Here is a 27,306-nt window from a genome sequence, read left to right as displayed (position 1 = left end):
TGGCATCAGTCCACAGACTGACAAGTGCTGGGGTTCAATTCCCAGTCAAGCGCACATACCTCAGTTGTAGGCTCGACCCTCAGCCTGGTCAGGGCGCTTGCGGAAGACAACCAATCCATGTGTTTCTCTCACACTGCTGCCCCCCCCCCACTCTATCTACAAGCAATGGAAAAATGTCTTCAGGTGAGGATTAAAAAAGAGAGAATGATTCTAAGATTAGATAAAAGAACAAGACCAAAGTATAAAATGTTTACACAACACATTTTAAACATAAGAACAAACAATTCATTTGTTGAAAATAAAAGGACATAAAAATTTTCTCATGCAATCAATAGCTAAAAAAAAACCTAGTATGGCTATATTATCAGACAAAGTAGGCATGAAATATTCATATAGATATCAAGTGACATTTTAAAATTATAAAAATGTCACTTCATCAAAAAGATATCTTAGATTGTATGTACTGAATAACATAGCTTCAGTGTAAATAAAATAACCTTTCCTCCAAACTTTTCAGTCTGACATATGTTTTCTTATCCTCTCACCCTCCCTGGGGTGAATATAAGCTCCTCAAGGGCAGGGGGCTTATTCTATCTTGATCAAACTTTATTCATTATTACTAGCCTAACACATAGTAGGCACTCAATAAATATTTGCTGAATAAATTAATAAAACTGCCACTAGCAACTTTTCTTAGTGCTTACTTTTAAGTTTATATTATACATTTATTTTCTTCAGTTATGCAATTCTTTAGCTTAAACAGTACTTAGTAAATCTCTGTCAGCCAGGATTTTGCATGAGAAGTTTAAACAAAAAGTTTGAAAAAATGTTACTGGGAAATATTATTTTCTCTTCATAAAACTAAGGCTCCAAAATGAAAAATCATCAGAATTTGCCTTTTTCCATTAAGTAAACATATTTAAATATATAGTCACATAAATAAAAGAATACAATTATATAGTAGCTTTCATGTTTATTCAACTTCACAGAAAATCCAAAACTGTGTCTGAAAGTTGGTTATTTATCTAAATACCAATTGTTCATTATGGTGACATAATACTATATGGTAAGGGAGATATGCCTAAGTTAAACAAATTCTTAAATTCCTGACATTTTTCAAGTGGGCAAAAAGGAAATCTTAAAAAATCATACTTACAAGTTGTAAGATGATACAGAAAGTAATTTAACCTTTAATACCTGGAACAAGTTTTACAGCCACATTTGTAATTTACATATACAGTGGAGATCACTGAAAAAGCTTCCTGTTGCACTGCAGCAAGAAATATTATTATAATGTAGATTAAATGGATTTGCTACAGAGTGCAGCAAGATAACCTCACTGAAGAATCACAAGATTTTCATAATGGAACTTGTTACAGTGAGTTAAATATTTTCTTAATTTTATACAGTACATATTTCAAAATGAACATTACCACTGAAGAGCTTGCTAACCATTGTTAGCAATTAATATTTCATATATACTTAATTTTACTTTAGTTATAGAATGTGGCTCTCCAAATGTTAGTATATGAAATGTTAAGTTTAAACATAATAAGATAATCCCCTAAGATGAAGATTCAGGACATCAAAACTTTGATAATTATTGCACCTATTTTTCTACAGAAAGATGGAAAATTTACATCATAATCCTCCCAAAAAGGGAACAGACACATAATAAAATCACAGGCTCATTGGCATTGAACAAAATCTACAATGAACATTTTTGTGAAATGATGTACAGAATTAATGTACAATAAAATCTGCTTAATTATGATCATGCAAATAAAAATCCTCCACAATTTTTTTGTTGTTGTTTTATAAAATGGTCTTAAAGATATACTTCCATAAACATTTCTGGTGCAGTTTAGTCAGTGACAAAAATACAAAGCTATCCCTTATTATTTTATAGATTTATACACATGCCTTTGAACTGATAAAAGAGATACAGTGTGTTTGGGTGAACTGAGCTAATGAAATGTTTAAAAACCAATGCATCTTGGTCCAACATTAGCTGCCTTGATATATAGCAGCCTCCCATAATCACTGGTGTCAGTACTGTTGTAAATAAAGAATAGCTAAATACTGAGAGATTAAGACACAAGTCAAAACATTTTTTTAAAAGTAAAAGGCAGTTTCATTAACATGAAGAAATCTCTAAGAAAAATAATAATCACATCAATTGTGATATACATTGGAAAATAGTAAAATGTCATTTTCCAAAATAGTTTCTTTATTATATCCCCCATCTATTATCACCAATCTTGGAAATATACCTTAAACATAATGGTGTGCCATATGAATATGCTCCATCATTATTCAATGTGATAAATTTAATAAGTTAGAATATGATTTTATTTCTTATGTTAACCATGAAAAAAGAAAAGAACAGCACCCGAAATACTAAAATGAATTTAGCTAGGCATTAAATAATAACCTGTAAGTTTTGGTTCAAAATACAGTTTATAAAACTGTAAAAGTATACTGCCTTATGTAATTTGTTTCTATAATTCTGCAGATTACAATAAAGAAAAAGAAAAAAGATCATCTCTAAATCCAAATAAATTTCCACGTCTCCCAATCAGGACAAAGTAGAATTTCATTTAAAAGTTCATAAGACTGTAATATCTACAGTAGCTCATGTAGATGGATATATCACTCCGACTCTGTCCTTCCCTCCCAAAACAATGTTTTTGGCTCCAAAATAAAGTACAATAATAAACTCTTGATGAAAAACTATGTTATGGGGCAATCTATCATATACTATGACTAAATATGAATTTACAGAAAAGAGCACATTCCGATTTAGCATTTTTTCATAAACATGCAACTCACTATAAAATACAAAACACTTGCTTTCAAGAACAGCTTTATAAAGACACACTGCATCAATAAAATTTTTTTCTTTCTGATTACCTTTACATTGTTATGAAGAACTGCAACTTTTCTAATGTGTATATATCAGTTTTATATTATAGTGTAATAATTTGCATTTTCTGAACATCATGTTCAAGAGGAAATATCTATACACAATAACATTCTAGACTATTAAAAACTAATTCAAATTACAGAATTTTATTGATACAGTAGATTAACAAGAACTGAAAAGGGATGATAAAACGGGATAAAGAATTCAGTACATTATTTTATAACACATTCTTTAAAATTAAAATATTTTAAATCTCTCTTCTTAAAATTTTCATTGCCATAAAAGGCCAGAAAATTCTGGGGCCAATACTGAGGCGTAAAATAATCAAACAACTTCAGGAGTATCTCACAATTTGTGTAGTTTCCTCCCATCAGAGGCATTGTTCAGGTGTAATGGCAGATGATTTAGCACCTCTGAAGATTAAGGGTGCCTAGGAGTAAACACTAAGTAAGATACACAAGGGAAAGAGACCATTTAAACTCTCCAACAAATAGTGACATCAAGAAAATGACACCATTTGTTGAAAAAATGTTTTTTCACAGTAAAACTGCAGAGTATACAAATACAAACACTGACAGATGACTGCTTAAGATCTATCCTAACAAACTCTTTTCAAATCAATAGATCCAATAAACAGTTGGGTACTGTCAGTTTAAAGCCACAGATAAAAGCTATACAAGCACGTTAGAAATCAGAAACATTAAAAAAAAGAAAAAAAATATTTACAAGTTTCTTCTTTAGTTTATTTCTACACAGCCATCGCAAATTACACTTTCACAAGACTCCATAGTCAATGTTATCACCATGCGTATGGCTAAAGTGTGTGACCACAAATACATGAGGTCATCAAAGTAAGGTCCAACTGTCCACTCTTCAGCAGTCCCATTTTGTGCATCAAAGGTTTTACTCAGCCTCAAACTTGATGAAAAATGTTTTGAGAGTGTTCACACAGAAATTAATTACTTTAATTCATCGCCTTTCTCTTTTAGAACTTCTCCGCCGTACCTTAAAAGAAAAATCACCAGATGCTTAATTAAAATGAGTACACATTTATTAGACACAGCAATAATAATAATTATATTTTAACCAATCATTATTCTTACTTGGTCCTGATTTTCTTTGCTTTTCTTTCCTTGAAACCTTTCTCCTATTTTAACTTGCTGCCTTGGCATCACTTATTTAGACCTATATAATATTTGAATGTTCATAAATAGCTTTTCCCAGAATAGCAAGAGAAAAATTATTACTTCTCTATTTAATAACTTTAAAAAGAAATGAACAGAAATCAATGTTGACAGCAAGTAAAACAATTGCAAGTATCTTTTTACTTATATTTCTGTGGTAAAAGAAAACATTTGATACTTATGAACTTGGGCTTACAGCTGTCTTTCTGGGAATATATTGAGTTTATTTGAGATCCTAACAACTCTCAAATACATGTAAGTAAGCTAAAATTCAGACACTTTCCTATTAACTGGCAATGGCTAATGAAAGCACAAGACTCTGTTCAAAAAAACAAGAGGAATATGCCCAGCTGGCAAGGCTCAGTGGTTGAGCATCGACCTGTGAACCAGGAGATCATGGTCTGATTCCAGGTGACAGCACATGCCCAGGCTGCAGGTCCATCCCCAGTAGGGGGAGTGCAGCCAGCAGATCAATGACTCTCATCATTGATGTTTCTATCTCTCTTTCCCTTCCTCTTTCTGAAATCAATAAAAACATATTTGAAAAAAAAAGAAAACTTGTAAAGAAAAGAAAAATAAACAAGTAGCACTTTCAAAAGGCGGAGAAACAAACCATTTAAAACAAAACAAAAATCAAGAGGAATATAAAAAGGACAGTATTTTAACTTAATTGATACAGTTTTTCACTGATGAAAATATCGGAGACTCTTTCGCCTTATTTTTACAACCCCCCAAAAATTTGTGTAAGAAACAAGCCCAGCTAGTCTGAGACCACAATGCAGCATATTTTTCTGTGGTGTTAACCCATCCTGCTGCATATTGAAGAGCTGATTATATTTTAAGTAGGACAGAGAAGCGAGGATCAACTCTGGGACTTGATCACAGAACACAGGTTTCTTATATAAGATGGCTGGCTCAGGTCATCCAAAAATTCAGAATTAGTGTTATCAAGAGAACAGCTCTTACTTAACCGTTTAACTATCTTTCTTCCAAACTGAAATATCTGAGATGTGTTAACTGGCAAAACAACTCATTCCTTAAAAAATAAAACAAGTACCCCAAGAAGCACCACATTCCTACGTTTAAAAAGAAGTGTCAAAGGCCTGTGGAGGGGGTGGGAGCGAAGTGGAGGGAATCCATTAGGGGGGAAAAAATGGGATACCTATAATACTTTCAACAATAAAGATAAATTAAAAAAAAGAAAAGGAAGTGTCTATTACCAATTTTATGAATTCCAAAGGCTGATTTTAGTTAAAAATAGGACTTTATTCTATATGGTTGACTAACTTCTAGTTTCTACTTTGAAACTCAAACAAAAATGAAACATAAATAATAGTATATTTAACAAATATCAGCACTCTCAAGTCAAGGTACAAAAATGCCTGAAGTGTGAGTATCATACTGGCACTTGTTCTTCTTTACATTCAGTTTAAACCTGACATTTGCACTTTCACTAGGCTACATCCATTATTCTTAGTTTCAAGTTTCTATAAAAGATACCTTCTGCATTATACAAGCTGGCAGATAAAAGAATGCTACAAACTAATGAAGAAAAAATATAAATATTTAAAATTATAAGTAACATCAAGTGCTAAAAAGATGTGAACAAATATTTACCAATCCTATTTCTATATTCCATACTGTCACACATGGCACTTTAATAAACACATACATTTACTGTAGAAACTTCCTCTTCTTCTGTTTCTTCCTGTGGAATATCATCAACAGGAGAGCTACCCTGAAACACATCTACTTCTTCACTTGAGTCATTTTCTTTAGTAGCTGCTTGTTTGGAGCGTCCTACACGGCTAGAGTAAAACACATGTAAAATACAATGAACATTCTGATCTTTAAGATTACACCTCATTAGAGGGAATGCTTTATATATTTCATGAATTCTCAGATTATCATTTTTATCCTCAATTATCTTATAAGAAGGAAATATTTTTCTTTAAAGAAATATTTTTATTGATTTGAAGAGAATGAGGGAGAGGGAATTGAATTGGCGATCTTTTATAAAAAAAAAAAATCTATTTTTTTGATTTCAGAGAGAGGAAGGGAGAGGGAGAGGTAGAGATAGAAACATCAATGATGAGAGTCATTAATTGGCTGCCCCCCTGCATGCCTCCTATTGGGGATCGAGCCTGAAACCCAGGCATGTGTCCTGACCCGGAATTGAACCGTGTGTGACCTCCTGGTTCATGGGTTGATGCTCAACCACTGAGCCACACCGGCTTGGTAAACTGGAAACCTTTTGGTGCACTGACAACGCCCAACCAGTTGAGCCACACTGGCCAGGGCAGAAATATTTTTCTTATCTTCTGAACTGTAAGCAAGTGTTAATCCTAGAATCTTACATACAAAGATCTATCAAGTAACAAAAATATGTGTGACTGAGACCAACACCATAAAGGAATCAAAAACATAACTCAAACTCTGTTTTTTTTTAAAAAATCTTTCCCAACTAGTAAAAGGCATTTATATCTTCCTTAACAGTACACTACACTTTATCTGGCCCTACAGATTCGATTTCTAAAGAAATCTCAAATCCATTCAGTTCACTCTACCTCCACTGCTACTATATATTTGTAAAACATTCTCATTTCTTGGTTCTTCTCTTAACAAAATAATCGTTTAAAAATACAAGCATAGCTGATGTCACTCCCGCTGGATAGCTACCTACTGTACTCAGAGTAATTATGTAAATCTCTTAACACAGTACATAAGGTCCTGCACACAGTCCTTGCTGGCCTCTCCATTCCAATCTCTTTCTCTCCCCAATTCCCCACAACTACAATCCAGCAAACCCTTGCCATCCTTCAACTCTCTGATTTTGACAAGATTTTTCCCACTTCATAACCCTCAAATACAGTGACCCCTCCACCTATAATGTTCCTCTCCCTACACACTATCAGTCTAATTACTACTATTCTCAAGGAATCAACTTGTCACTTTCCCAAGAGAAAACTTTCCTGATTTCCCAGCTGTCCTATTACGTTTTTAGAGTAGCCTAAATTGTTTCTGCATGGCACATATAAAAAATCAGAATTCATATTTATGTGTGATTATTTTATAACTACATGCCCATTTACATTGTTAAGTCCCATGAGGAAAAGAATCATGTGTTTTGTGCCATTATATTGCCTAGCAATTAGTATTCTCTAAAACATACAAGGCAATCAAAAATATATGATACCACCATTTAATAATATGTATCCCCTACTGGTATTTATTTTTCAAAATTAAGAATATTGTTATCACTTCTATAAGCAATCCAAAAGATGTATTGTTCAATCCATGCTAAAACTAAGCATTTTTTGATATTTTATTTATTAAAAAAATTTTTCATTACAGTTTAACCTCAGTATTATTTTATATTGGTTTCAGGTTTACAGCATAGTGATTACCAGGGGTAGGGAAACTTTTTGCTGCCAAGGGCCATTTGGGTATTTATAACATCATTTGTGGGCCATACAAAATTATCAACTAAGAATTAGCTATGAAAGCTCCTAGATTTATCAAATTTCAAGTCCCGCCTGTAGTTTCCTTGGCAGGGTCATACCAAATGTTTCTGTGGGCCAGACATTCCCCTTCCCAGGACTAGAAAATCATATACTGTACAAAGTGTTTCCCCCCAATACTTCCAGTACCTGTCTGGCACCATACACAATTAACGCAATATTACTGACTGTATTCCCTATGCTATACTCAACATCCCCCTGACTATTCTGATACTTCCAATTTGCACTTCTTAATCCCTTCGACATTTCCACCCAGTCCCCAAAACCCCTCTCACCCCTCTACCAGTTTGATCTCTGTGTCTATGAGTCTGTTTCACTTTCCTTGTTCGCTTATTCTGTTCTTTAGTTTCCACATACAAGTGAAATCAGATGGTATTTCTCTGCCTTATTTCGCTGAGCATAATACCCTCTAGGCCCATCCATGCTTTTGCAAATGGGAAGATTTCTTTTTTTATGGCAGAGTAATATTCCATTCTGCATATATATGTTTTTTACCCACTCATCTTTTCATGAGCCCATGGGTTGCTTCCATATCCTGGCTATTGTAAACAATGTGGCAATGAACTTAGGGGTGCATATATTCTTTTGAATTAATGCTTTGGGTTTCTGTGAATAAACACCCAGAAGTAGAATCCCTGGGTCATAAGGCAGTTCCATATTTACTTTTTTGAGTACCCTCCATACTACCTTCAATAGTGGCTGTGTCAATCTACATTCCCACCAACAGTACATGAAGGTTTCCTTTTCTTCCACATCCTTGCCAACACTTCTTGTTTGTTGACTTACTGATGAGAGCCATTCTGACAGGCATGAGGTGATATATCACTGTGGCTTCTTCTAGTCATCTAGTCACACAACTCTAGTCATCTCTGAGATGTCCTCCTTCCATCAGAGCCAACGGTGAATGGCTGGCCCTTTAAGAGGGAGCCTGGGTTTCTAGCAGAATCCAGTCTCTCCCTGGCAGAGAGAATCCCTGCTGATTTTCACAACCAGATGTATGTGGGCTCCTCTACCTGGTTCTGTTGCTCTAAGCTGGGGAGCCTGGCATGGGGTTGAGAACCTACTCTGCTGAAGGAGAAATCCCCACAGCTGAGATATCTCTGGAACCTCAGCTGCAACCAGGAGAAATGGGGGCCAGCCCTTTTCAGGTCTCTGCCCTTCCTACCAGTCTTGATGTGGCTTCTTCTGTAAATCCTTGGTGATAAACTTCTCTTCAAATAGTTTTCATTTGGTTATTTGGGATGTTTGCTCTATAATTTAGAGTTTGGTCCTGGGAGGAGGTAAGTGTAACTTACCTAATCTACCTCTATATGTTGGATCTCTCCAAGCATTTTTTTTTTTTTTTAACTTGATACAGTTTTACAGAATTAACAGAAGAAAATATAGGAATTACACAGAAAATAATACAATGGTTCTTAATTCCACTGAGGTCAGAAGAAGAAAAACAGGCATATGTAACATGTTGTTTTATGATCTCTAAAAACAAAGCTTCCTAGTGAAGAGAAGATAGGCTCTCAAAACAGAATAAAGAGTCTCTGTATTGATTTCTTTTTAATCCTCATCTAAAGACATGCTCATTGGTTTTTAGAGAGGGGAAGGGAGGGAGGGAGGAAGGAAGGAAGAGCGAGAGCGAGAGCGAGAGAGAAACATCTGGTTGCCTCCCACATGTGCCTTGACCGGAGATCAAACCGAAAACCCAGGTACGTAACCCTTTGGTGTACTGGACGACAGACACTCCAATAAACTAAGTCACACCGACCAGGGCTCTATTGAGTTTTTAAAAGAAACACTTCTTTGTTTTAGAACATTCATGTGACCACTTGTGTGGTTTTATGAGAGAACATGATAATAATTTAAGCCCTTAATTTTATGATGCCCAAATATAAACAAATTAATGTCATGAGCCATTATATTTCATTGTTATAAAATTAATCATGGGAATTTAATATTCCTTAAGAATTCTTTTTCTAAACCTAATGATTTTCCATGGTTGAATCAAAATATAACAAAACTGCCAAGAACTTGTACTTACCTTTTAAATTTTTTACCTGAGGAAAAAATTAAATGGAAGAAAGCATGAAATACTGGCTAGATACTCAGGAAACTTTTCCTCTTCCTGTGGAATACACAGGAATAGGAAAAACTTCTAAGATAACTATTTAATCAAAGTGTGTTGGCAACTCTGAGAAGTCAAGCCACTGATGTAGTTATGCAATACTCTGAGAAAAACTGGTGATTGTCTGACTAATGAAAGTCAGATTTCCACTTCAATAACTGAGAAAAAAAAGTGCAAAATTTACAAATTATAGCACAGATGCTCCTGCCACATAAAAAAATTTGGATACAAATCTGTTACTGTAACTCTCATATAAACATGTGACCGTGTGACCATCCAAAATTATCTGTATGTGGATAATAGATGTATTAATTTGAATAGAAAACAAACAAAATCAAGACATCAAAAACTTGAGATCAGCATGTGATAATGTCTATGGATGTAACTAAAGAAAAATAACACCTGTTACTTTCCTACACAGTTCAAAGAATAAGAACAAAAGTATAAAAGCTATTTTTTTGAAAAAGTTGGCAAGGAAAGACATGAAGAAAAACTGTAGTGTGGAATGATAAGGCAACCACATCAATATGCTGTGATTATTTAAAAATACATTATCAATGTAATTTACTACATTAACAGAAGGATAAAAATCATATGATCTTATCAATAGTTGCAGAAAAAGCATTTAATAGGATATAACATCCATTTATGATTAAAACAATAAAATAGGAATAGAAGTAAAGTATCTTAACATAATCAAGGCCATACATGATAAATCCTCAGCTAATATCATATTCAATAGTGAAAAACTGAAAGCTTTTCCTCTAAGATCAAGAACAAGACAAGGATGTCCATTCTCACCACTCTTATTCAACATGGTTCTGGAAGTCCTAACCAGAGCAATAAAGCAAGAAAAAGAAATAAAAGGCATCCAAATAGGGAAGGAAGAAGTAAAACTGTCACTTTTTGCAGACAACATGATTTTGTATATAGAAAACCCTAGAGATTCCACCAAAAAACTATTAGAAACAATAAACAAATACAGTAAAAAGGCAGGATACAAAATCAATGTACAAAAATCCATTGCCTTCCTATATACTAACAACAAAACTTCAGAAAAAGAAATGAAAAACAATTCCTTTTGCAATTGTAACCAAAATAATAAAATATCTAGGAATAAACAACAACATGAAAGACCTACGTACTGAAAATTACAAAGCATTATTAAAAAAGACTGAAAAAGACACAAGAAAATGGAAAAATATCCTGTGTTCATGGATTGGAAGAATCAACATAGTTAAAATGGCCATATTACAAAAAGCAATATACAGATTTAATGCAATCCCCATCAAAACACCGATGTCATTTTTTAAAGAAACAGGATGAGAAATCATCAGATTTGTATGGAACCACAAACAGCCAAAGCAATCCTGAGAAAAAAGAACAAAGCTGGAGGTATCACGTTACCTGACTTCCAATTATATTAGAGAGCTACAATAATCAAAACAGCATGGTATTCGCACAGAAAAAGGCACACAGATCAGTGGAACAGAATAGAGCGCCCAGATATAAAACCACATCTATATGGGCAGATAATTTTCAACAAAGGAGCAAGAAACCCACAACAGAGTAAAGACAGTCTCTTCAATAAATGGTGCTGGGAAAACTGGAAAGCCACATGCAAAAGAATGAAGCTGGATAACAGTTTGTCCCCATGTACAAAAATTCAAAATGGATCAAAGACCTAAATAGAAGGCTCAAAACAGTAAGTTACACAGAAGAAAATATAGATACCAAACATATGGGCCTTGGTCGTAGAGAACATTTTATGAACTTGACCCTAAAGGCAAGGGAAATAAAGGCAAAAATAAATGAATGGGACTATTATCAAACTAAATAGCTTCTGCACAGCTAAGAAACTGACAACAAAACAAAGAGGCAGCCAACCAGATAGGAGATGATATTTTCAAACAGTAGCTCTGACAAAGGTTTAATTTCCAAAATATAAAGAACTCATAAAACTCAATACCAAACAAACAACCCAATCAAAAAGTGGGCCTGAACAGACAACTCTCCCAAGACGACACACGAACAGTCAGTAGATATATGAAAAGATGTTCGACCTGACTAGCAATTAGGGAAATGCAAATCAAAACTATAATGAGATACAACCTCACACCTGTCAGAGTGGCTATTACCAACAAGACAAGCAATAACAAGTGTTGGAAAGGTTGGGGAGAAAAGGGAACCCTCATTTACTGCTGGTGGGAATGTAGACTGGTATAACCACTGTGGAAAGCAGTCTGGAGCTTTCTTCAAAAAATTAAGAATAGAGCTACCATATGACCCAGCAATCCTTCTCCTGGGTATATACTCAAAAAACCTGAAAACATGTGTTTGGAAAGATATATGCACCCCTATGTTCACTGCAGCATTATTCACAGTGGCCAAGGCATGAAAACAACCAAAGTGTCATGTGATAGAGGACTGAATAAAGAAGATGTGGTGCATATACACAGTGGAATACTCCTCAGCCATAAGAAAGGATGAAATACTGCTATTTGCAACAATATGGTTGGACCTTGAGACTAAGTGAAGTAAGTCAGTCAGAAAAAGCTAAGAACCATGATTTCACTCATATAAGGGATATAAAAGTGTAACTCTTGGACACAAATAGCAGTGTGGTGGTTGCCAGAGGGAAGGGGATGGAGAGTAAAGTGGGTCATAATATATGGTGATGGGAGAAGATATGACTTTGGGTGGTGGGCACACAGAGCAACATACAGATCTTATAACACAGAAACCCACACCCAAAACTTATATATTGACCAGTCACCCCAATAAATTTAATAATAAAAAAATACATTATCACCTCCTTAGGTGCCATAAAGTCTGTACTGGAAATAATAAACTATTTGATATTCATAAAGATTTGCCTAAAACCTGTAAAAATGTACAGAAGTTACCAGAGGGTTAATTGGAATATCAATCACCTAGGTAAGTTTATAAAAACTTTATCTTACCTAATGTATGAGGGCTAAATATATGGGATTTAAATGCAGCCCTATGTATACTTAAAAATTTATAAACTTTTGCAAAATAATTTGAAATTGGTTTGAAATTTAACATTATTTACAACTTACACATTTTTTTTGGGTTGTGATGGTGATGGCGTTTTTGATGGTCTTCCTCGTCCTTTCTGTGGTATGGATTGTGTGGATTCAACTGCACTAGTTTCGGGAGATTCTGCTCTGCTTTGGGGAAGACCCAAATGTGGATAGCATCAAATTATGACTTATAACATAGTAACTAAATATATGCAGTTTAGGGTTACACATACTTACCTCTGTTGTGCTCTCCTTGAAGTTCGGTGCTGTTTGCTTTTTGACTTCTGTTCTGTGTTTCCACTTTGTCTTTCTTCTTCTTCTTCTTCTTCTGTTACTGAAGGTCCAGATTTTTTTTTGCTTCCTTTTTTAGAAGTTTTCATTGTTTGCTCTTCTTTTGTTGTACCTCCCCCACCAAGAGGTTTTGGTGGTCGGCCTCTTTTACCTTTTTTTGGTGGACTATTCTGTTCATCCTCATTTTCTAATATATCTTCTTTGAGCCTTTTTTCCTCAGGCCACTGCGGCTCATCTGACTCTGAAGTTGTGTGACCTCTCTTCCGTCCACGCTGACTGCCTTTAGGTTTCTGTTCTTGTACCAACTTAGTTAGGTCATCCATACCTAGTTTCTCCTCTGAATCAATGGCAGGTGTTTTTTTCCGGCTTCGAGGTTTGTCCAATTCAGACTAGGAATAAAAAATCACAATTTCAAGTACAAAATCGTTAGTAAACATATTTTGAATGAAGCAAACAAAAAAAATCTGTTACGCACGTTTGTCACAAAAATGTACCTAAATAAAGTATAGAGTTCTTCAATATATTGGAACCATAACTTTACTTGCTTTTATTATTAGTTTTATAATTTAAAAAATGATCTGGGATGAGGGTAACTCTTTATTTTTACTTAAGCTAGAGAGCCTCAAATGGAAATGTCTCAAGACCAGTATTTTATTAAATCTTAAATTTTACTGAAGAACTAATTCATAATAAGAACATTCTAAATTCAATGCTTGAAAAATAAACAAGAATATTAAAGTATAATGGATGTTTTGATACTCAATTTGAGTAATTCTAATTTTACCACATCGTATATAGACATAAAATATCATCTATGTTATATTATCATGCTTTGCGCATAAAAGAACTACTTTTGTTTTATAAATGAAAATTGAAAAATATAAAAGTGAAACATATTTGTTAAAAGTTTTGAACACAGTTCTAAATCAAAGATATTGCTTTTTCCCAAAGATACTGCTAACAACAAAAATAATTTTAAAAATCAGTTATTTTCAAATTTAAAATAAAATCCTAGTCTACATTCAGAGAATTTATACATTTACCAGCAGATGGAGAACAAGAAAATTCTCCAAAGAAATGAGGAATAGTACGTATGAACACGTATAATGCTCTCTATATACACGCATACAACATAAAACACACAAATATGTAAGTTTGTAGTAATAAGTTAACTTCCAAAGTTTGTACCAGTTGACATTGTTAAAAATCAGTGAAAACAAAAATGATCTACCTGTAATTTTTAAGTATGTTTAATTAGTCATGTGCATTTCCTATTTGTGAACTGCCTAATTATGTCATTGGTATTTTGCCTTTCCCATTTGTTTACTAGAGTCTTAGTGTTTTAATCTATATTCTTTTACACTTCTGCATATTTAAAAATTTTATTTTCTATTTGTTATGGATTGAATTGTGTCTCCAAGAACTTCACTGGTTGAAGACACAATCTCTAATGTGATGGTAATTGGAGATGGGGCCTTTAAGAAGTACTTCAGTTGAGATGAGGTCATGAGAGATGGGTCCCTCATGATGGGATTAGTGACCTTATAAGAAGAGACACCCAGAAAGAGAGTATCTCTCTGTCTCTCTTCACCATGTAAAGACACAACAAGAAGGTGGCCATCTGCTAATCAGGAAGAAAGCTCTCACCAGGAACTGAATTGGTCAGCACTTTGATCTTAAATTTTCCAACCTTCAGAAATGTGAGAAAATTAATTTCTGTTGTTTTAAGCTACCCAGTCTATGGTATTTTGTTATGGCAGCCCAGTCAGACCAAGACATTGTTTTATCTTGTTTTAGAATAGGATGTGAGATGAGGTTCTAAATTGCTTTTTCCTATTCCCACCCCCAAAGAGACATTAAATTATTTCAAAATTACTGATTTGTAATGCTTCCTTTATTCTTTATGTTTTAAAAAATAATGTTTTGGGGCTATTAAAACAACAGCACAATATTTTACTAATTATAACTATGTTTGTGTCTGGTTGGGTTGATCTATTACTCCTCTTTTTTGTATCCATTTATTCTTCCACCTGGACTTAAAATCACACCAGACTTTTATAATTATATATTCATTTGGAAAAAAACTGTCATCTTTTTTTTTAAAGAATAGTTTATTAATTTTTAGACAGAGAGAAAGGGAGAGGGAGAGAGTGAGAGCGTAACATTGATCATCTGCCTCCTGCACACCCCTGACCGGGGATGGGACCAGCAACTGGTACATGTGCCTTGACTGGGAACTGAACCGGCAACCCTTTGGTACATGGGATGATGCCCAACCAAATGAGCCACACTGACCAGGGCAAAACTGTCATCTTTTAAATTAATTTTTCCCATGAAGGAACAAGGCATGTCTTCTCTTTGTTCAAGTCTTCTATGTTTCTCAGTTTTGAAATTTTCTCTTTTTAAGGTCATGTTTAGATCTAATTTTGTTGTGGTGGTGGTTATTGTGGTGAAGCCAATCCCCTTCCCCCAAAGTGTATACCTAATATAAAGTAAAATCAACAGAGTAAAGTTAGCTATGTACATCTGTAAATACAGATACATGTATAAATCATTCACTACTAATTTAAATAGATGAAACTTGTAGCATGTATCCTTTTTGTATTAGTTTCTTAAGAGTTCATCTTTTAAAATTTATGTCTTCTTTGGCATGATCTGCTATAACACATTAAGAGATTTTTTGAAGTATTAAATTATCCTTGCATTCCAAGGAAAAAAGGCCTATGAATGATCGGTTTCCATCACTATTTATGCCCCCATGCCCTCTTCCACGTCCACCTACCCCCCTCCACCCTGTAATCACCACACTGTTGTCCATGTCCATGAGTTCTCTCTTTTTTACTTTAATTAAAAATTAACTGTTGTTACTCAGAGATGGGACAATAAAAAAAATATTAAAACTAAATTTAAAGTGTCTCCTCCAATTTTAAATGCTAGAATTCATTTTGATGTCCTAAGATTTGAAAGGGTGGTTTATTTCCTTTATGCCCTGGGGAAGGTTGGTGGTAAAAAGGAAACCAATGCCTGCTTTCTTGAGAATACCATAAAATAATTTAGTTTACTAAGGTATTACATTCTCTAATTTCTTTCTCATTTTGCATTGCATTGTTTTAAGAGCAGAGGGAGTATAAAACTAAGGTTAGGAGCAGGAAATGGGGAACATGTGTTACTTGAAAAACTAAAATTTTGAATATAAATGTATATGGAGAATTCCTTTGCAGTTTAATATCAATGTGAAACTAGTAGTAGGCAAAGGAGGCAGTATTCTTGCACTATAATTTATTGGTATTAAACTTCTGTCTCATAACTCTCACGTTTTTGAGTATATTTCAGTTGAAATTAAGTTAATAAGGTTCTAGTACTTCTGAAAATGAATGCAATGTTGCACAAAGGACAGCCAAAGGCCTGCATTATAATTATACAAGTAAATCTCAGAAGGTCAGAAATTCAAAACTGCTCAATGAAAAACAAGAGAATGTATTTTGCATTGCTTCCTAAGGTAAAACTAGATGTGGAATTTACAGAATAACAAAATATTAAGAATTAATCAAAACCATGTTTCCCAAATTTGAGGGGATAAAAGGGAGCACCACATGGATATGGGTGGACTAGTTGATGTTTCCAATAAATGAAAGAAATTAGAAGCTCTCCTCCACTTAAGGCAATTTCAAGCAGATAACCAATGGTCATAAATGATAATGAAGGAATTTTTGCACAATATGAGAAGTAGGATTAGAAGACATAAATACCTTTCCTAATTCAAGGATTCTCTTCTATAAATCCAGATAACAGCACTCCTTTCTGGCCAAGCAATCAAATTTTAATTCTGATTGGCTGAAATTTTTAAACAGCCAATAAAAACCAGAATTTACAGAATAGATAGTAAGGATTTAGTAAGAATTTTGGAATTATAATTTTTTTAAGAGGAAAGAGAAACAATCTGGCAAAATAAATTACTGGCGAAACTTGAAAAGAACTGAAAATAAACTTCTCGGCTATGTAATGTTGGGCCAGTAAAAGACAAACGGCAGTAATACAGGGGTGGGCAAGAACAGGTTTACAGTTGTGAGTATGTGAAACAGTTTATTCTTGTATTATTATTTATTAATTATTGTATTATTTGTCTCCTTCTATAAACCTACTTTTGTCTACCCCTGTATTTCAGAGAAAGCAAAAGTAATTATTTTACTAACAACCTTCCACCTCTATTAACTGAGATTTAAACACATTAACTTTTATTTTATGGTAATTGTTAATAAAAATATTAATCTTTGTAACAATTCATTTGGGCTAATTCATTTACCCTGATAAACCTTACCAGCTAAGTATCCACATTTTACAGATAAAGAAGCTGATTCAGAGAGCTAATCAGTTATTCAAAAAACGTTTAGAGCTAATCTACAAAGTCAAAATGTACCAAATTAAGGCCATCAGGTTGTGTTGAAATACTTAACTGTATTCTGTATCTGCACCAAAACTACCACCTTTGTCTTCAAATGATATTTATAAATTTTATCTGTCATGCAAGCTATCATTACGATTTTTAAAACTAAACAAGGACCATATGAGAACTGTAGCAATTCCTACCTTTACTAGAAGCTTATTTAGTAATTAAAGGATGGAGAAATCAACTAAAATGGAGGAGCCTTTAAAGACCCTCATTCTATTTACTTTCTCTAAGGCTAATTCTAAACTTAGTGTTTTAAAAAAAAGCAAACAAAACAAACAAAACAAGCAGCCTGAGTATGGAACTGGCATGTTACAGTCCAAAGACCTAAAGAAAAAAGATTACTTAGTAGAATGACAAAAACACAAGAAATTCAATATACTTAAATTACATGGTAGAGGATAATCATAAACTCAAATTTGTAATTAATACCTTTAAACGAAAATCTTGTTGCCCTGGCCTGTGCGGCTCAGTCAGCTGGTGCACCAAAGGGTCAGGGTTGGGGGTTCCATTCCTGGTCAAGGGCATGTACCTGAGGTTGCAGGTTTGATCCTTGCCCTAGTTGAGGTGAGTGCGGGAGACAACCAATCGATGTCTCTCTCTCACTCAGATGTTTCTTTCACTCTTTCTTTCTTTCCCCCCGCCCCCTTCCTTTCCACTCTCTCTAAAAATCAATGGAAAAAATATCCTTGGGGAAGATTAACAAACAAAAGAAAATCATGCCAAATTTGAGAGTAATGTTAACTGATTTCAGTGTAAAAATTATTGTTTACAATAAAATTATAATAATTAAAAAATCAAATAGCTCACCCTTACAAGATCAGAGTCGTCTCTCTTGTCACTTTTTTTCCCCGACAAAGGTGAAGACATTGTATAATCCTCATTTTCACTGTGATCCATTTCAGAACTATCAAGCCTTTTAATACAGACATTTATAATTGTTATTACAATCAAATAACCTTAAGAGCTTTTTCTGTTCCCTAATGCAGCTTTATAAAATAAAGGTTCATTCCATTCAAAAAGTATTTGGTTTTATTCTATCATACTTAGTACCAAAAAAACAAGCAAAGAAGCACGTTTAATAAAAAAGGAAAATTAAAAAAAAAAAAAAAAAGTCAAATTTATTTTTTTTCTAATTCTATTTAAAACCTAAATTCTATCTTGGAGTGGGAACATAAAGTAAATTGAAACTTTTCTTGTTAGCAAGTTAGATTGGTCTACATTACAATCTGCCCTGTCCGCTGCGTCTCCCTCATCCATAATTTTACTTTTCCTTTTTACATTAACACCTTCTAATACACTAAAAGTTATTACATTTATTATCTACTGACTACCTTCTCCTGCTAGAATGTAAGTATGGATCTTTTGTCAATTTTATTTAACGATGCATACTAAAGCATATGGATCATCAGTGTTTGGCATAGAGTAGGCACCCAATAAATATTTGTTAAATAAATTAACAGTACATGTTTTCACGCACAGATAGAAAGGTTTAATCTTCCGTTCTGCGTGATTTCATCCTTATCTGGTTTTAAAAACAATTTAAACATTACTGAATCCAGAGTTTCAATCTCTGGCTAAGAAGCTACCGAGCTCTAGACTCACATATGCAATTGCCCACTCACTTGAATTTCTAACAGGCATCTGAAGTTTACCACAACCAAAACAGTTATTTGGACACTCCTGTTTTCCCCACTTTCCCCGAACACACACACACACACGCCTGCACACACACACACACACACACACACACACGCCTGCACGCACACACGCACGCACAGCCTGCTCCTCCTTAAGGGTTCTACATCTCAGTAAATGGCACCATCATCTATATAGGTATTCAGGCAAAAAGCCAGGATACACCCACAAATCCTCCTTTTCCCTAACTGTTCACAGCTAATCCATCAAGCAAGTCCACTTTGATCTAGCATCAAAATAAACCCCAAATTTTACTATTTACCATCTTCCTCCCTCTTTATCCCTTCCCTAGAAGGCTATCAGCTGACTCCTAACTGGTTTTTCTTTCTCAACTCTAGCTCCCTATTCTCCAAACAATCAGGGCAGTCTTTAAAGGACAAATTAGATCACTAGACTCCACAACAATATCTTCCAGTCATATTTAAAACTCAAATCCAAATTCCTTACATTCACTAAGTCCAAACATAATCTGGCTACCTCTCAACTTCATTTCTAACTGTTATTCTCTCATTCTTACTCTCCAACCAAGCTGTCTCAAACACACCTAGCTCATTCTCTTAGAAAGAGTTCTAGTGAAGAGATGGGATTTGGATGAAAAAATGACTAAATAAGATTAGTCAAAGGGTGAAACAAAGTTTAACCAAAGTATATTGAAAAAGTATAGTAGGAAAACTAGGAGTCATTTGTTTTGAATAACAATGGGAGATGAGGACAGGGTAAAATATTCATTATCTTGAAAGCAAACAAGGGGAGCCAATTAAGATTTCTGAGCAATGGAATAACCTTAAATCAGCAGCATTTTTAAAAAAGCGTATCCAGCAGTGATATGATCTACAAAGCTACAGGAATAAGAAAGGGAAATAGCCAAATACAATAGTTAAAGAGAATGAATGAAATGATAACAGAAAAGAGACGTATAAAACACTGTAGGAAAACATAATGGTAAACTCAGTAGCAGGGAGAGTCAAAGACAGTTTTGATGCTCTCAGTCTAGATGACTAGGTGAGTTAGATCATTTTTTATTATAACCAGGAATTCAAGGAAAAAAACCAATAGTTTAGAAATTAGTTGCTGGAAATGTTTTGGTTATTTTAAGTATGGGGATATTCATTAGAAAATGTCCAAATGATATGGGTGAAGAGTCACTAGGTATAAACCACTAGTATACATTAATATAGGAATCTACAAAAGTAAGAGCTATAGATATAATTTGTTCTATTTCTGTTGTGCTATACAACATTTAAACATTCATTGCAAGGAATTGATAAGATACTTTAGAATGTCTCCTCCCTCCTTTACTAATTGGTTATGAACAATGCAAAAGATAGCATATAGTGTTTCATAGTAACTTAGCAAAATCAATAAACAGTGGCAATTAGCCCTGTACAAGTCTCTGCTGCTAACAAATTATGTACTAAGTACTATGCTAAAACCAGAGAAAGTATAAAATGTGTTTCCTTTTTGCTTTCTTCAAACAAAAGTTTATACATGTACATACTAAAAAGAAATTTAAATTATACCAAAGAGTATAAAATGATCTCTCTCCTATACTAGATTACATAAACACTATTAAAGTGCAATATATTCTTCTAAAGAATTTCTGTGCATATATAAGCACATGTAAATACAAAAAAAATATATACTGTAACACTCTTCTTACTCTTTGTCTTTTCACTCAATAATGTATTGTGGAAACTTTTCATATTAGCTACCACCTAATCATTTTTAATGATTGTATATTCCACTGGAAGGATGTATAGTAATTTAAGTTTTACAACTGCTAGACAATTGGATTACCCCAAAAGCTAGAATATGAAAGGCTAAGATGGAGAACCTGACTACCAATGTTAAATGCCATGTGTTGATTCCCACTCACTAACATTAAATGTTTTGGGTTACATTATTTTAGATCTCATAGCCTTGCTGAAATCCTTAAATATAAAGTAAATATTTCTTATGTACTTACCTCCCTTTTATTCTTCCAGGAGAGCTTGGGTTTGAGCTGCTGCTTGCATTGCTCACAGTTTCCATTCGTGATGATTTTGTCTGAGATTGTTTGCCTGCTGATGAAAGTGGCTTATTAACAGCTCCTAGAACATTGGTTGTTTTAGGCTGAAATGAAAAATGCATATCTCTTTCTATTTGATTAAAGCCAAAAGAAATTTACATTTAAAGGACCATAAACAACATCTCTGGCAAAGTATTTACATACAAATCATGAAAAAAATTTGCGTATTCTTAAGCAAAATAAGGATTATAAATTGGATATCACTTGAACAAATAAAAAACTATATAGATAGCAAAACAGTCAAGTTTCTTAGTTATGTTGAAGCTTACATATAAGTGAGAACAAATCAAATGTATACTCAACAATGAGAATAGATTATTAGACTCTTGCTGTGGAAGGACATAAGATGCCTTTTCACTTTAAGATTTTTATCCTGATATTATAGTACAGATATTTAAAGATCAAAGTCTCCAGGGGCTTTATTATAAGCAAAAAAATGAGTTCATGTATCTCAGCTTACATCTATATAGTAAATATAACTATTTCTTACTAGTAAATGGAAGATACCTAATAATTAAATTTTCTTACTTAAAACATACCAATGTTAAATAAATATAAAATAACATAATTACGCCATTAATCAAACTACAATAAACTACCACATAAGAATTAAAACCATTCTTAAAACATACTTTTCCAGGAGTGAAAAACGATTTCATTTCTGGAGGCAGATAATTTTTGGTGTTACTGAAGTTCTACAAGCAAGGGAAAAAGATGTAGTCAGTGAATACTGAAACACTGTATCTGTGAGGTTCAAAAGCCAACAAAGCAAAGAACAGCTTTTGTTTTGAAGTACATAAAAAACTCGTACTTATGAAAACTAAATAATCAGTTAAAACACAAAATTTCAGTTACTGATTTTAAATACTATATTTAAACTAATCTGGTACCACATAGACTCCTGCTTTCTTAATCACACCAAAGTGAATGCTTCAAAGCAGACAATCACTTTTAGCTACTGGGTGAACCTAAAAGGCTGTTCCAAATCTCTATACACTATAAAGATTTTAATTGGTATTTTGCTTAAAAAAAAAAAAAAAAAAAAAGAAAAAAGGTAGTGGTGGTTTCTATACTCTCAGTTACTCAACAGGCTTAGTTAGGTTCATTATGAATCTCTGAGATTCTTGAAAACACCCTTTATACCTCATGCAATACTTGAGTTTTAAGACAGTGGGAACATTCCAATAGCATTCCAAGGGTCTTGACCATTCCACTGTCTGTTCTACACTTTTCTCCTCACATTAAAGTAAACCCTTGGTTTTGCGGACCTTGTTTAACAGACTTCGGATTTAATGGACAAAATTTCCCGTCCATATGTCCTTTGTGAAAATTAACACCCTGTTAACTTTACACTGCTTTTAACCAAGATTTGCTTATAATTAAATTAACAAGTTAATTTTTTTGTTATTAATTCACTGCTATTTTTAACAAATTTTAGCAAATAGGCCCTATGTTGGATAAAGCACTGTAGTAATTTTGCTGACATAAATAAGTATCTACAACTATAGTCTACATATTTAAATCCAAGAGTCACTACTAGCAAACAGTCTGGGGAATAATTAGCACGTGATCACACTGCAGGGCGAGTGGTAACTGGTTCTGTTGTTCGAGTGCTGTGACGCATAGTGCAGCAGTTTTAACCCTGCCAGCTGATGTTACAACTTGTGCTAAGTGCCACCCCAGCTGTATGCATTTGTTTAGTTGCAGTGACTGGTGAATGCATGCATTTAATAGACCTATTCAGTATAAATTTAATAGAAATACATATAGAAAACCTTTCTCTGAAATTAAACTTTTCATACATACTTAACTTTAATTACACAAACGTGTCAACATAGGTAAAAACAGGTTAAACTAATTTGTCAATTTTTTAACATACGCATATGGAAAACCTCCTTTATTATATAACAAGACTTTGGGCTTTAACTGATACCCCCCTTATCCAAATTAGTCCATTATATTGAGGTTTTACTATAGTTATAGATCTCAATCAAGAGCTATAACTTCAGACTGTATATCTTATCAGCATTCTCCTTCTCATTTTGGATCAATGGCCATTAACTCACAAATCTGCATGCTTTGATTGCATTTTTTGCCTGTGCCCTTAGACTGGCATAAATTTAAGTTTGAACACAAACTCTAGATCCTACTAATCTCTGAACCTTATTTGTGTCCTCCAGTTTGGCCCATATTCTGGTCTTGAACTACATTAATAAGACTCATGACAACCTTTCTATATAACATTAGCAAAGGAGCAGCTCTTGATGTTGATCCTTCCTGATCTCACCACAATCTAGTACTGAGAATACATTTTATATTAACTTACACAAATTCTAAAATAACTACCTTGTCAGGTTGGGTAAAAAAACGAGCTGGCAGTACTGGGTCTTTAGGAGATTCTAAACTGTATGTGGTGCTCTTCGACATGATGATATTCATGGCAACATCACACACCGTATACAGTTTCTGCAATGGTATTTAAAAAAAATTAAGTAGTTAAGTTGGCACCCTAAAGTCTGAATTGGAAGTAATTCTAGAACATATATTTATTATACAGTTTTCAATGTAATAGTGTAAGTTTAAAATACACTATTGTTTTCATTAGTTTACTAGTAACAGTATTACTAATTTTATATTATTAACTATATTAGTAAGTCTTATTACTACTAATCAAAATACTACTGATTATTTACTACTAATAGAAAAGACTGATGTCTACAAATACTACTACAGAAGTTCCATACTCTACACTCAGATACTTAAATAGATATGAAATCATAATTATTTACAAAGAATTACATACTTCATTCATTTTTGCATCATCTGGTCCTTGGGCATCTTTTGTTTGTTTAATATTTTCTACCATCTTTCTGATAAATGCATGACTGTTATTTTCATTTTTAGCCATTAATATTTCTAGAACAAACCAAAGACATCTAAAAAACACAAGAGAAACAGAAAAGAAAAATTTGTTGTCAAATACAGATATAATAATTCTACTAAATGTAATGAATACTAATAGAACAAATTAAAAAGAAACAGCTCTAAGTCAAGAGAGAAAAAAGATATGTCACATATACATATCACACCATATCAGCAATTTAAGTGTGAGTTCATAAGTACCCCTCTCAAAGTCTGACTAATTTTCCAGGGTGGCAGGTTAAAAAGGAATAAATGGTATAAAGAATGAAGTGATCTTAGTTATGACAGGAAAGGAAGGGCTATGTAAGGGAATAACTGGGCCATAAATAAAATGATGCTAAGACTGACTGTAGTCCCAACTGAAAGTCTTTAAGATAATACAACTACCTTATACGATAATTAAGAATCTTCATCAGTAAATTAGAGAGAAAAAAGTCATGGCTGACAACTGTATATACTGTCTTTGCTTAAACAGGGAAATATTAAAAGTAAGTTTCAGTTTTAAAGTTAATTACAAAAAATTCTACTTAAGAAAAAACCAAAGTGCTTTGTCTGTGTATATTATACAGCCAGAATGTGACAGAGCACAGAGGAGAAAAGTAAGGGGAGAAGAAGAGAGAAATGTGAAGCAAGATATCATTCTAGAAGGAAAAAAAAAAAGCTTTAGGATCTCAGGTACACATAAACTCTTCTGGAGTGGCTTTCTCATAGACTGGAGATGACGACTCATGGCTGTACTGGCACAACTGAGAGATATAGCGAAAAATGTATAGTTAATTCCAAAGAGTGTTTTATCTATTTCAAAAACGAATTTTCTCTGAGAAAAAGGAAATGCTAGAAGTTTTCATTAGTTATAATTACTCTAAGACAGGACTCACTTTGGGAGAACTGCATATTTTTTTAAAAACAGAAACTTTGGTAAAAAAGGGTAATAGCTTTTTCCCTTGCCAAGTTATCAGTCTTTTGACTTTATGCTGGTCTTATAAAGACTTCTCTAAATATCATTATATCTCCCTATTCCACACACAGGCATATATACTCTTTTGGCCTCTCAATAATAATCGTTGACCTCTCAATAATAATCGTTGAAAAAATTACAACTATCATTAACTCTATTAGAAATATCACCAAACAAGTAATAAATGGGAATGTTGCCTGGTTATCAACTTGGCCCGTTATTAAATTAGGCCATTCTTTCTTCCTTACAGAAGGAAAATAGTTTCTTCAAAAAAAAAAAGTGTTTACCATATGAATAAAGGAGAGCATGCTTCAATCCACATGAAAATCTATACAGAGTTTCAGAAAAAGGAGAAAAAGATAAGAGCTGTAATGGAAACTTTTAATGGATTGCTTCAATAAAAAAGAAATACCAGACTGGTAGAGAAACAGAGCAGTGTATAGTAATTACGCTAAATTAAGTATTGGAAAATTATATGAGAAATGAAATATAAAGAGATTGTATGAAAAAGAGAACAAATAAAGGAAAAAAACCTTAAATTCCTAAGGAATAAATTAAATTGAATAAACTAATTATAATTGAGGTTACATTATCAGCAGGAAAGGGTTAAAACTTTCAGAAAATATGAAAATGGGATGGAAAAAGTCTTACTCTTTAACATCTTTAAGTTGTTCAATATCCTGTACTTTGACATAATCTGGATCATGTGCCAAAAGATGAATTGTATATGGAACAACATACTCTGGTAGAAGAGATAATAATTTTTCTGAAAAACAAACATACAAAAAAAGAAACAAAACAAAATAAAAATATCCAGGTTAGAAAACCAAATCTTACACGCTGACTTTATCTCTCTGATTCAATATTTCCTACATCCTAACAGTACCACATTATGGCTAGAAGAAAAATATATTGAAATGTCCAGTGCTAAGATATATTATAAATTAAACAGTTTATTCACTCATCCATCATATACAATATTGAAGTGCCTATTAAATGCACTATATGCTGTGGTTACAAAGACTATTCTTTCAGTTTTCAAATGCAGATGTTTGTTGACTCAAACAAACTCTAAGACTAAGAAACATAAGATCTATTTTGCTTGTTATTAACAACCCTGTGCTCAACATTCCTTTGTAAGCTGCAGAGCAAAAATTCAAAACTAGTAAATTAAAAATTAAAAAATTAAAAACTAGTAAATACTTCAGTTAATATGACACAAAAGTAGAAAGTAAAGGTTTTTGGTACTACTTATAGTATCAAAGTAAAGTAAAAGTTTTTGATACTATCTGTAGCAGAAGGAAAGATACTAAAAAATATATACATAAATAGTTTCTAGGACATTTTAAACAACAAAGAAAAATTGTTTTAGTTTAAATTAAAATATCTTTATAGAGGGTGGGACAAAAGTAGGTTTCCAGTTGTGAGTACACGAAACAGTTTATTCCTTTTTTTAATCCTCACAAGGATATGTTTTTATTGATTTTTTTTTTTCCTGGAAGGAAAGGAAGGGGGAGAGAGAGAGAGAAGCTTCGATGTGAGAGAGAAACATCAATCAGTTGCCTCCCGTACACACCCCAGTCCCGACTGGGACCGAACCTGCAACCTTTTGGTGTATGGGAAGATGCTCCTACCAACGGAGCCACTTGGCCAGGGCCAGGGTTTATTCTTGTATTATTTTTTAATTACTGTATTATTTTCCACATGAACTGTAAAGCTGCTTTTGCCCCACCCTGTATTTTAACTTTGATCAACATATTCCATTAGAGGTCAGAAACGTAACCCTAACTAGTTTAGTAAAGGTTATTCCAAAAGACCAGGATTCATATTCTGTAAAATTCTTTTATATTTCCTACTTTCAAAATAAAAGTTTAAATTAGATGTTCAACCTGGAGTATAATAATATATGTGTCAAGAAGACAGCAAGCTCTATTCCTATTCCTGAACTCGAAAAGAATAATTTGTGTGTAACATCCTTCATTTTAAGGCAGGTATAGGAGAAAAAAGTATCTAGGTTCAAAATTCAGTAAAATTTGAATTAAATTTTTATCAAATATTAAATGAATGCCTACAATTTTTCAGGCTTACTATTTAAAGATGAGTAAGACTAGACAAAGTCCTTATACTA

At 33.4% G+C, this 27,306-nt stretch overlaps 1 protein-coding gene across 5 annotated transcripts in view; it reads right to left on the bottom strand.

The window, feature by feature from the left end:
• Positions 1-953: 953 nt before the first annotated feature.
• PDS5B (PDS5 cohesin associated factor B) overlaps positions 954-27,306 on the bottom strand; it is a 112,921-nt gene continuing 86,568 nt past the window's right edge. Inside the window, exons 25-34 of one of the 5 annotated variants that reach the window (XM_016199519.2) lie at positions 25,830-25,944; positions 24,102-24,234; positions 23,645-23,764; positions 21,931-21,993; positions 21,197-21,342; positions 18,343-18,448; positions 13,032-13,474; positions 12,831-12,941; positions 5,783-5,918; positions 954-3,931 (exon numbers count right to left, since the gene is read on the bottom strand). In XM_016199519.2, coding sequence (XP_016055005.1) covers positions 3,896-3,931; positions 5,783-5,918; positions 12,831-12,941; positions 13,032-13,474; positions 18,343-18,448; positions 21,197-21,342; positions 21,931-21,993; positions 23,645-23,764; positions 24,102-24,234; positions 25,830-25,944 — 1,409 coding nt within the window. In that variant the 3' untranslated portion in view covers positions 954-3,895. The remainder of the gene's footprint in view (positions 3,932-5,782; positions 5,919-12,830; positions 12,942-13,031; positions 13,475-18,342; positions 18,449-21,196; positions 21,343-21,930; positions 21,994-23,644; positions 23,765-24,101; positions 24,235-25,829; positions 25,945-27,306) is intronic. The other 4 variants (XM_016199516.2, XM_016199517.2, XM_016199518.2 and 1 more) reach the window with 4 other exon arrangements.

The sequence above is a fragment of the Miniopterus natalensis genome, chromosome 2, assembly GCF_054644295.1.
Source record: "Miniopterus natalensis isolate mMinNat1 chromosome 2, mMinNat1.hap1, whole genome shotgun sequence".
Classification (NCBI taxonomy): Eukaryota; Metazoa; Chordata; class Mammalia; order Chiroptera; family Miniopteridae; genus Miniopterus; species Miniopterus natalensis.
The sequence above is the reverse complement of the archived record's forward strand: the minus strand, read 5'-3'. Positions and strand labels throughout refer to the sequence as shown.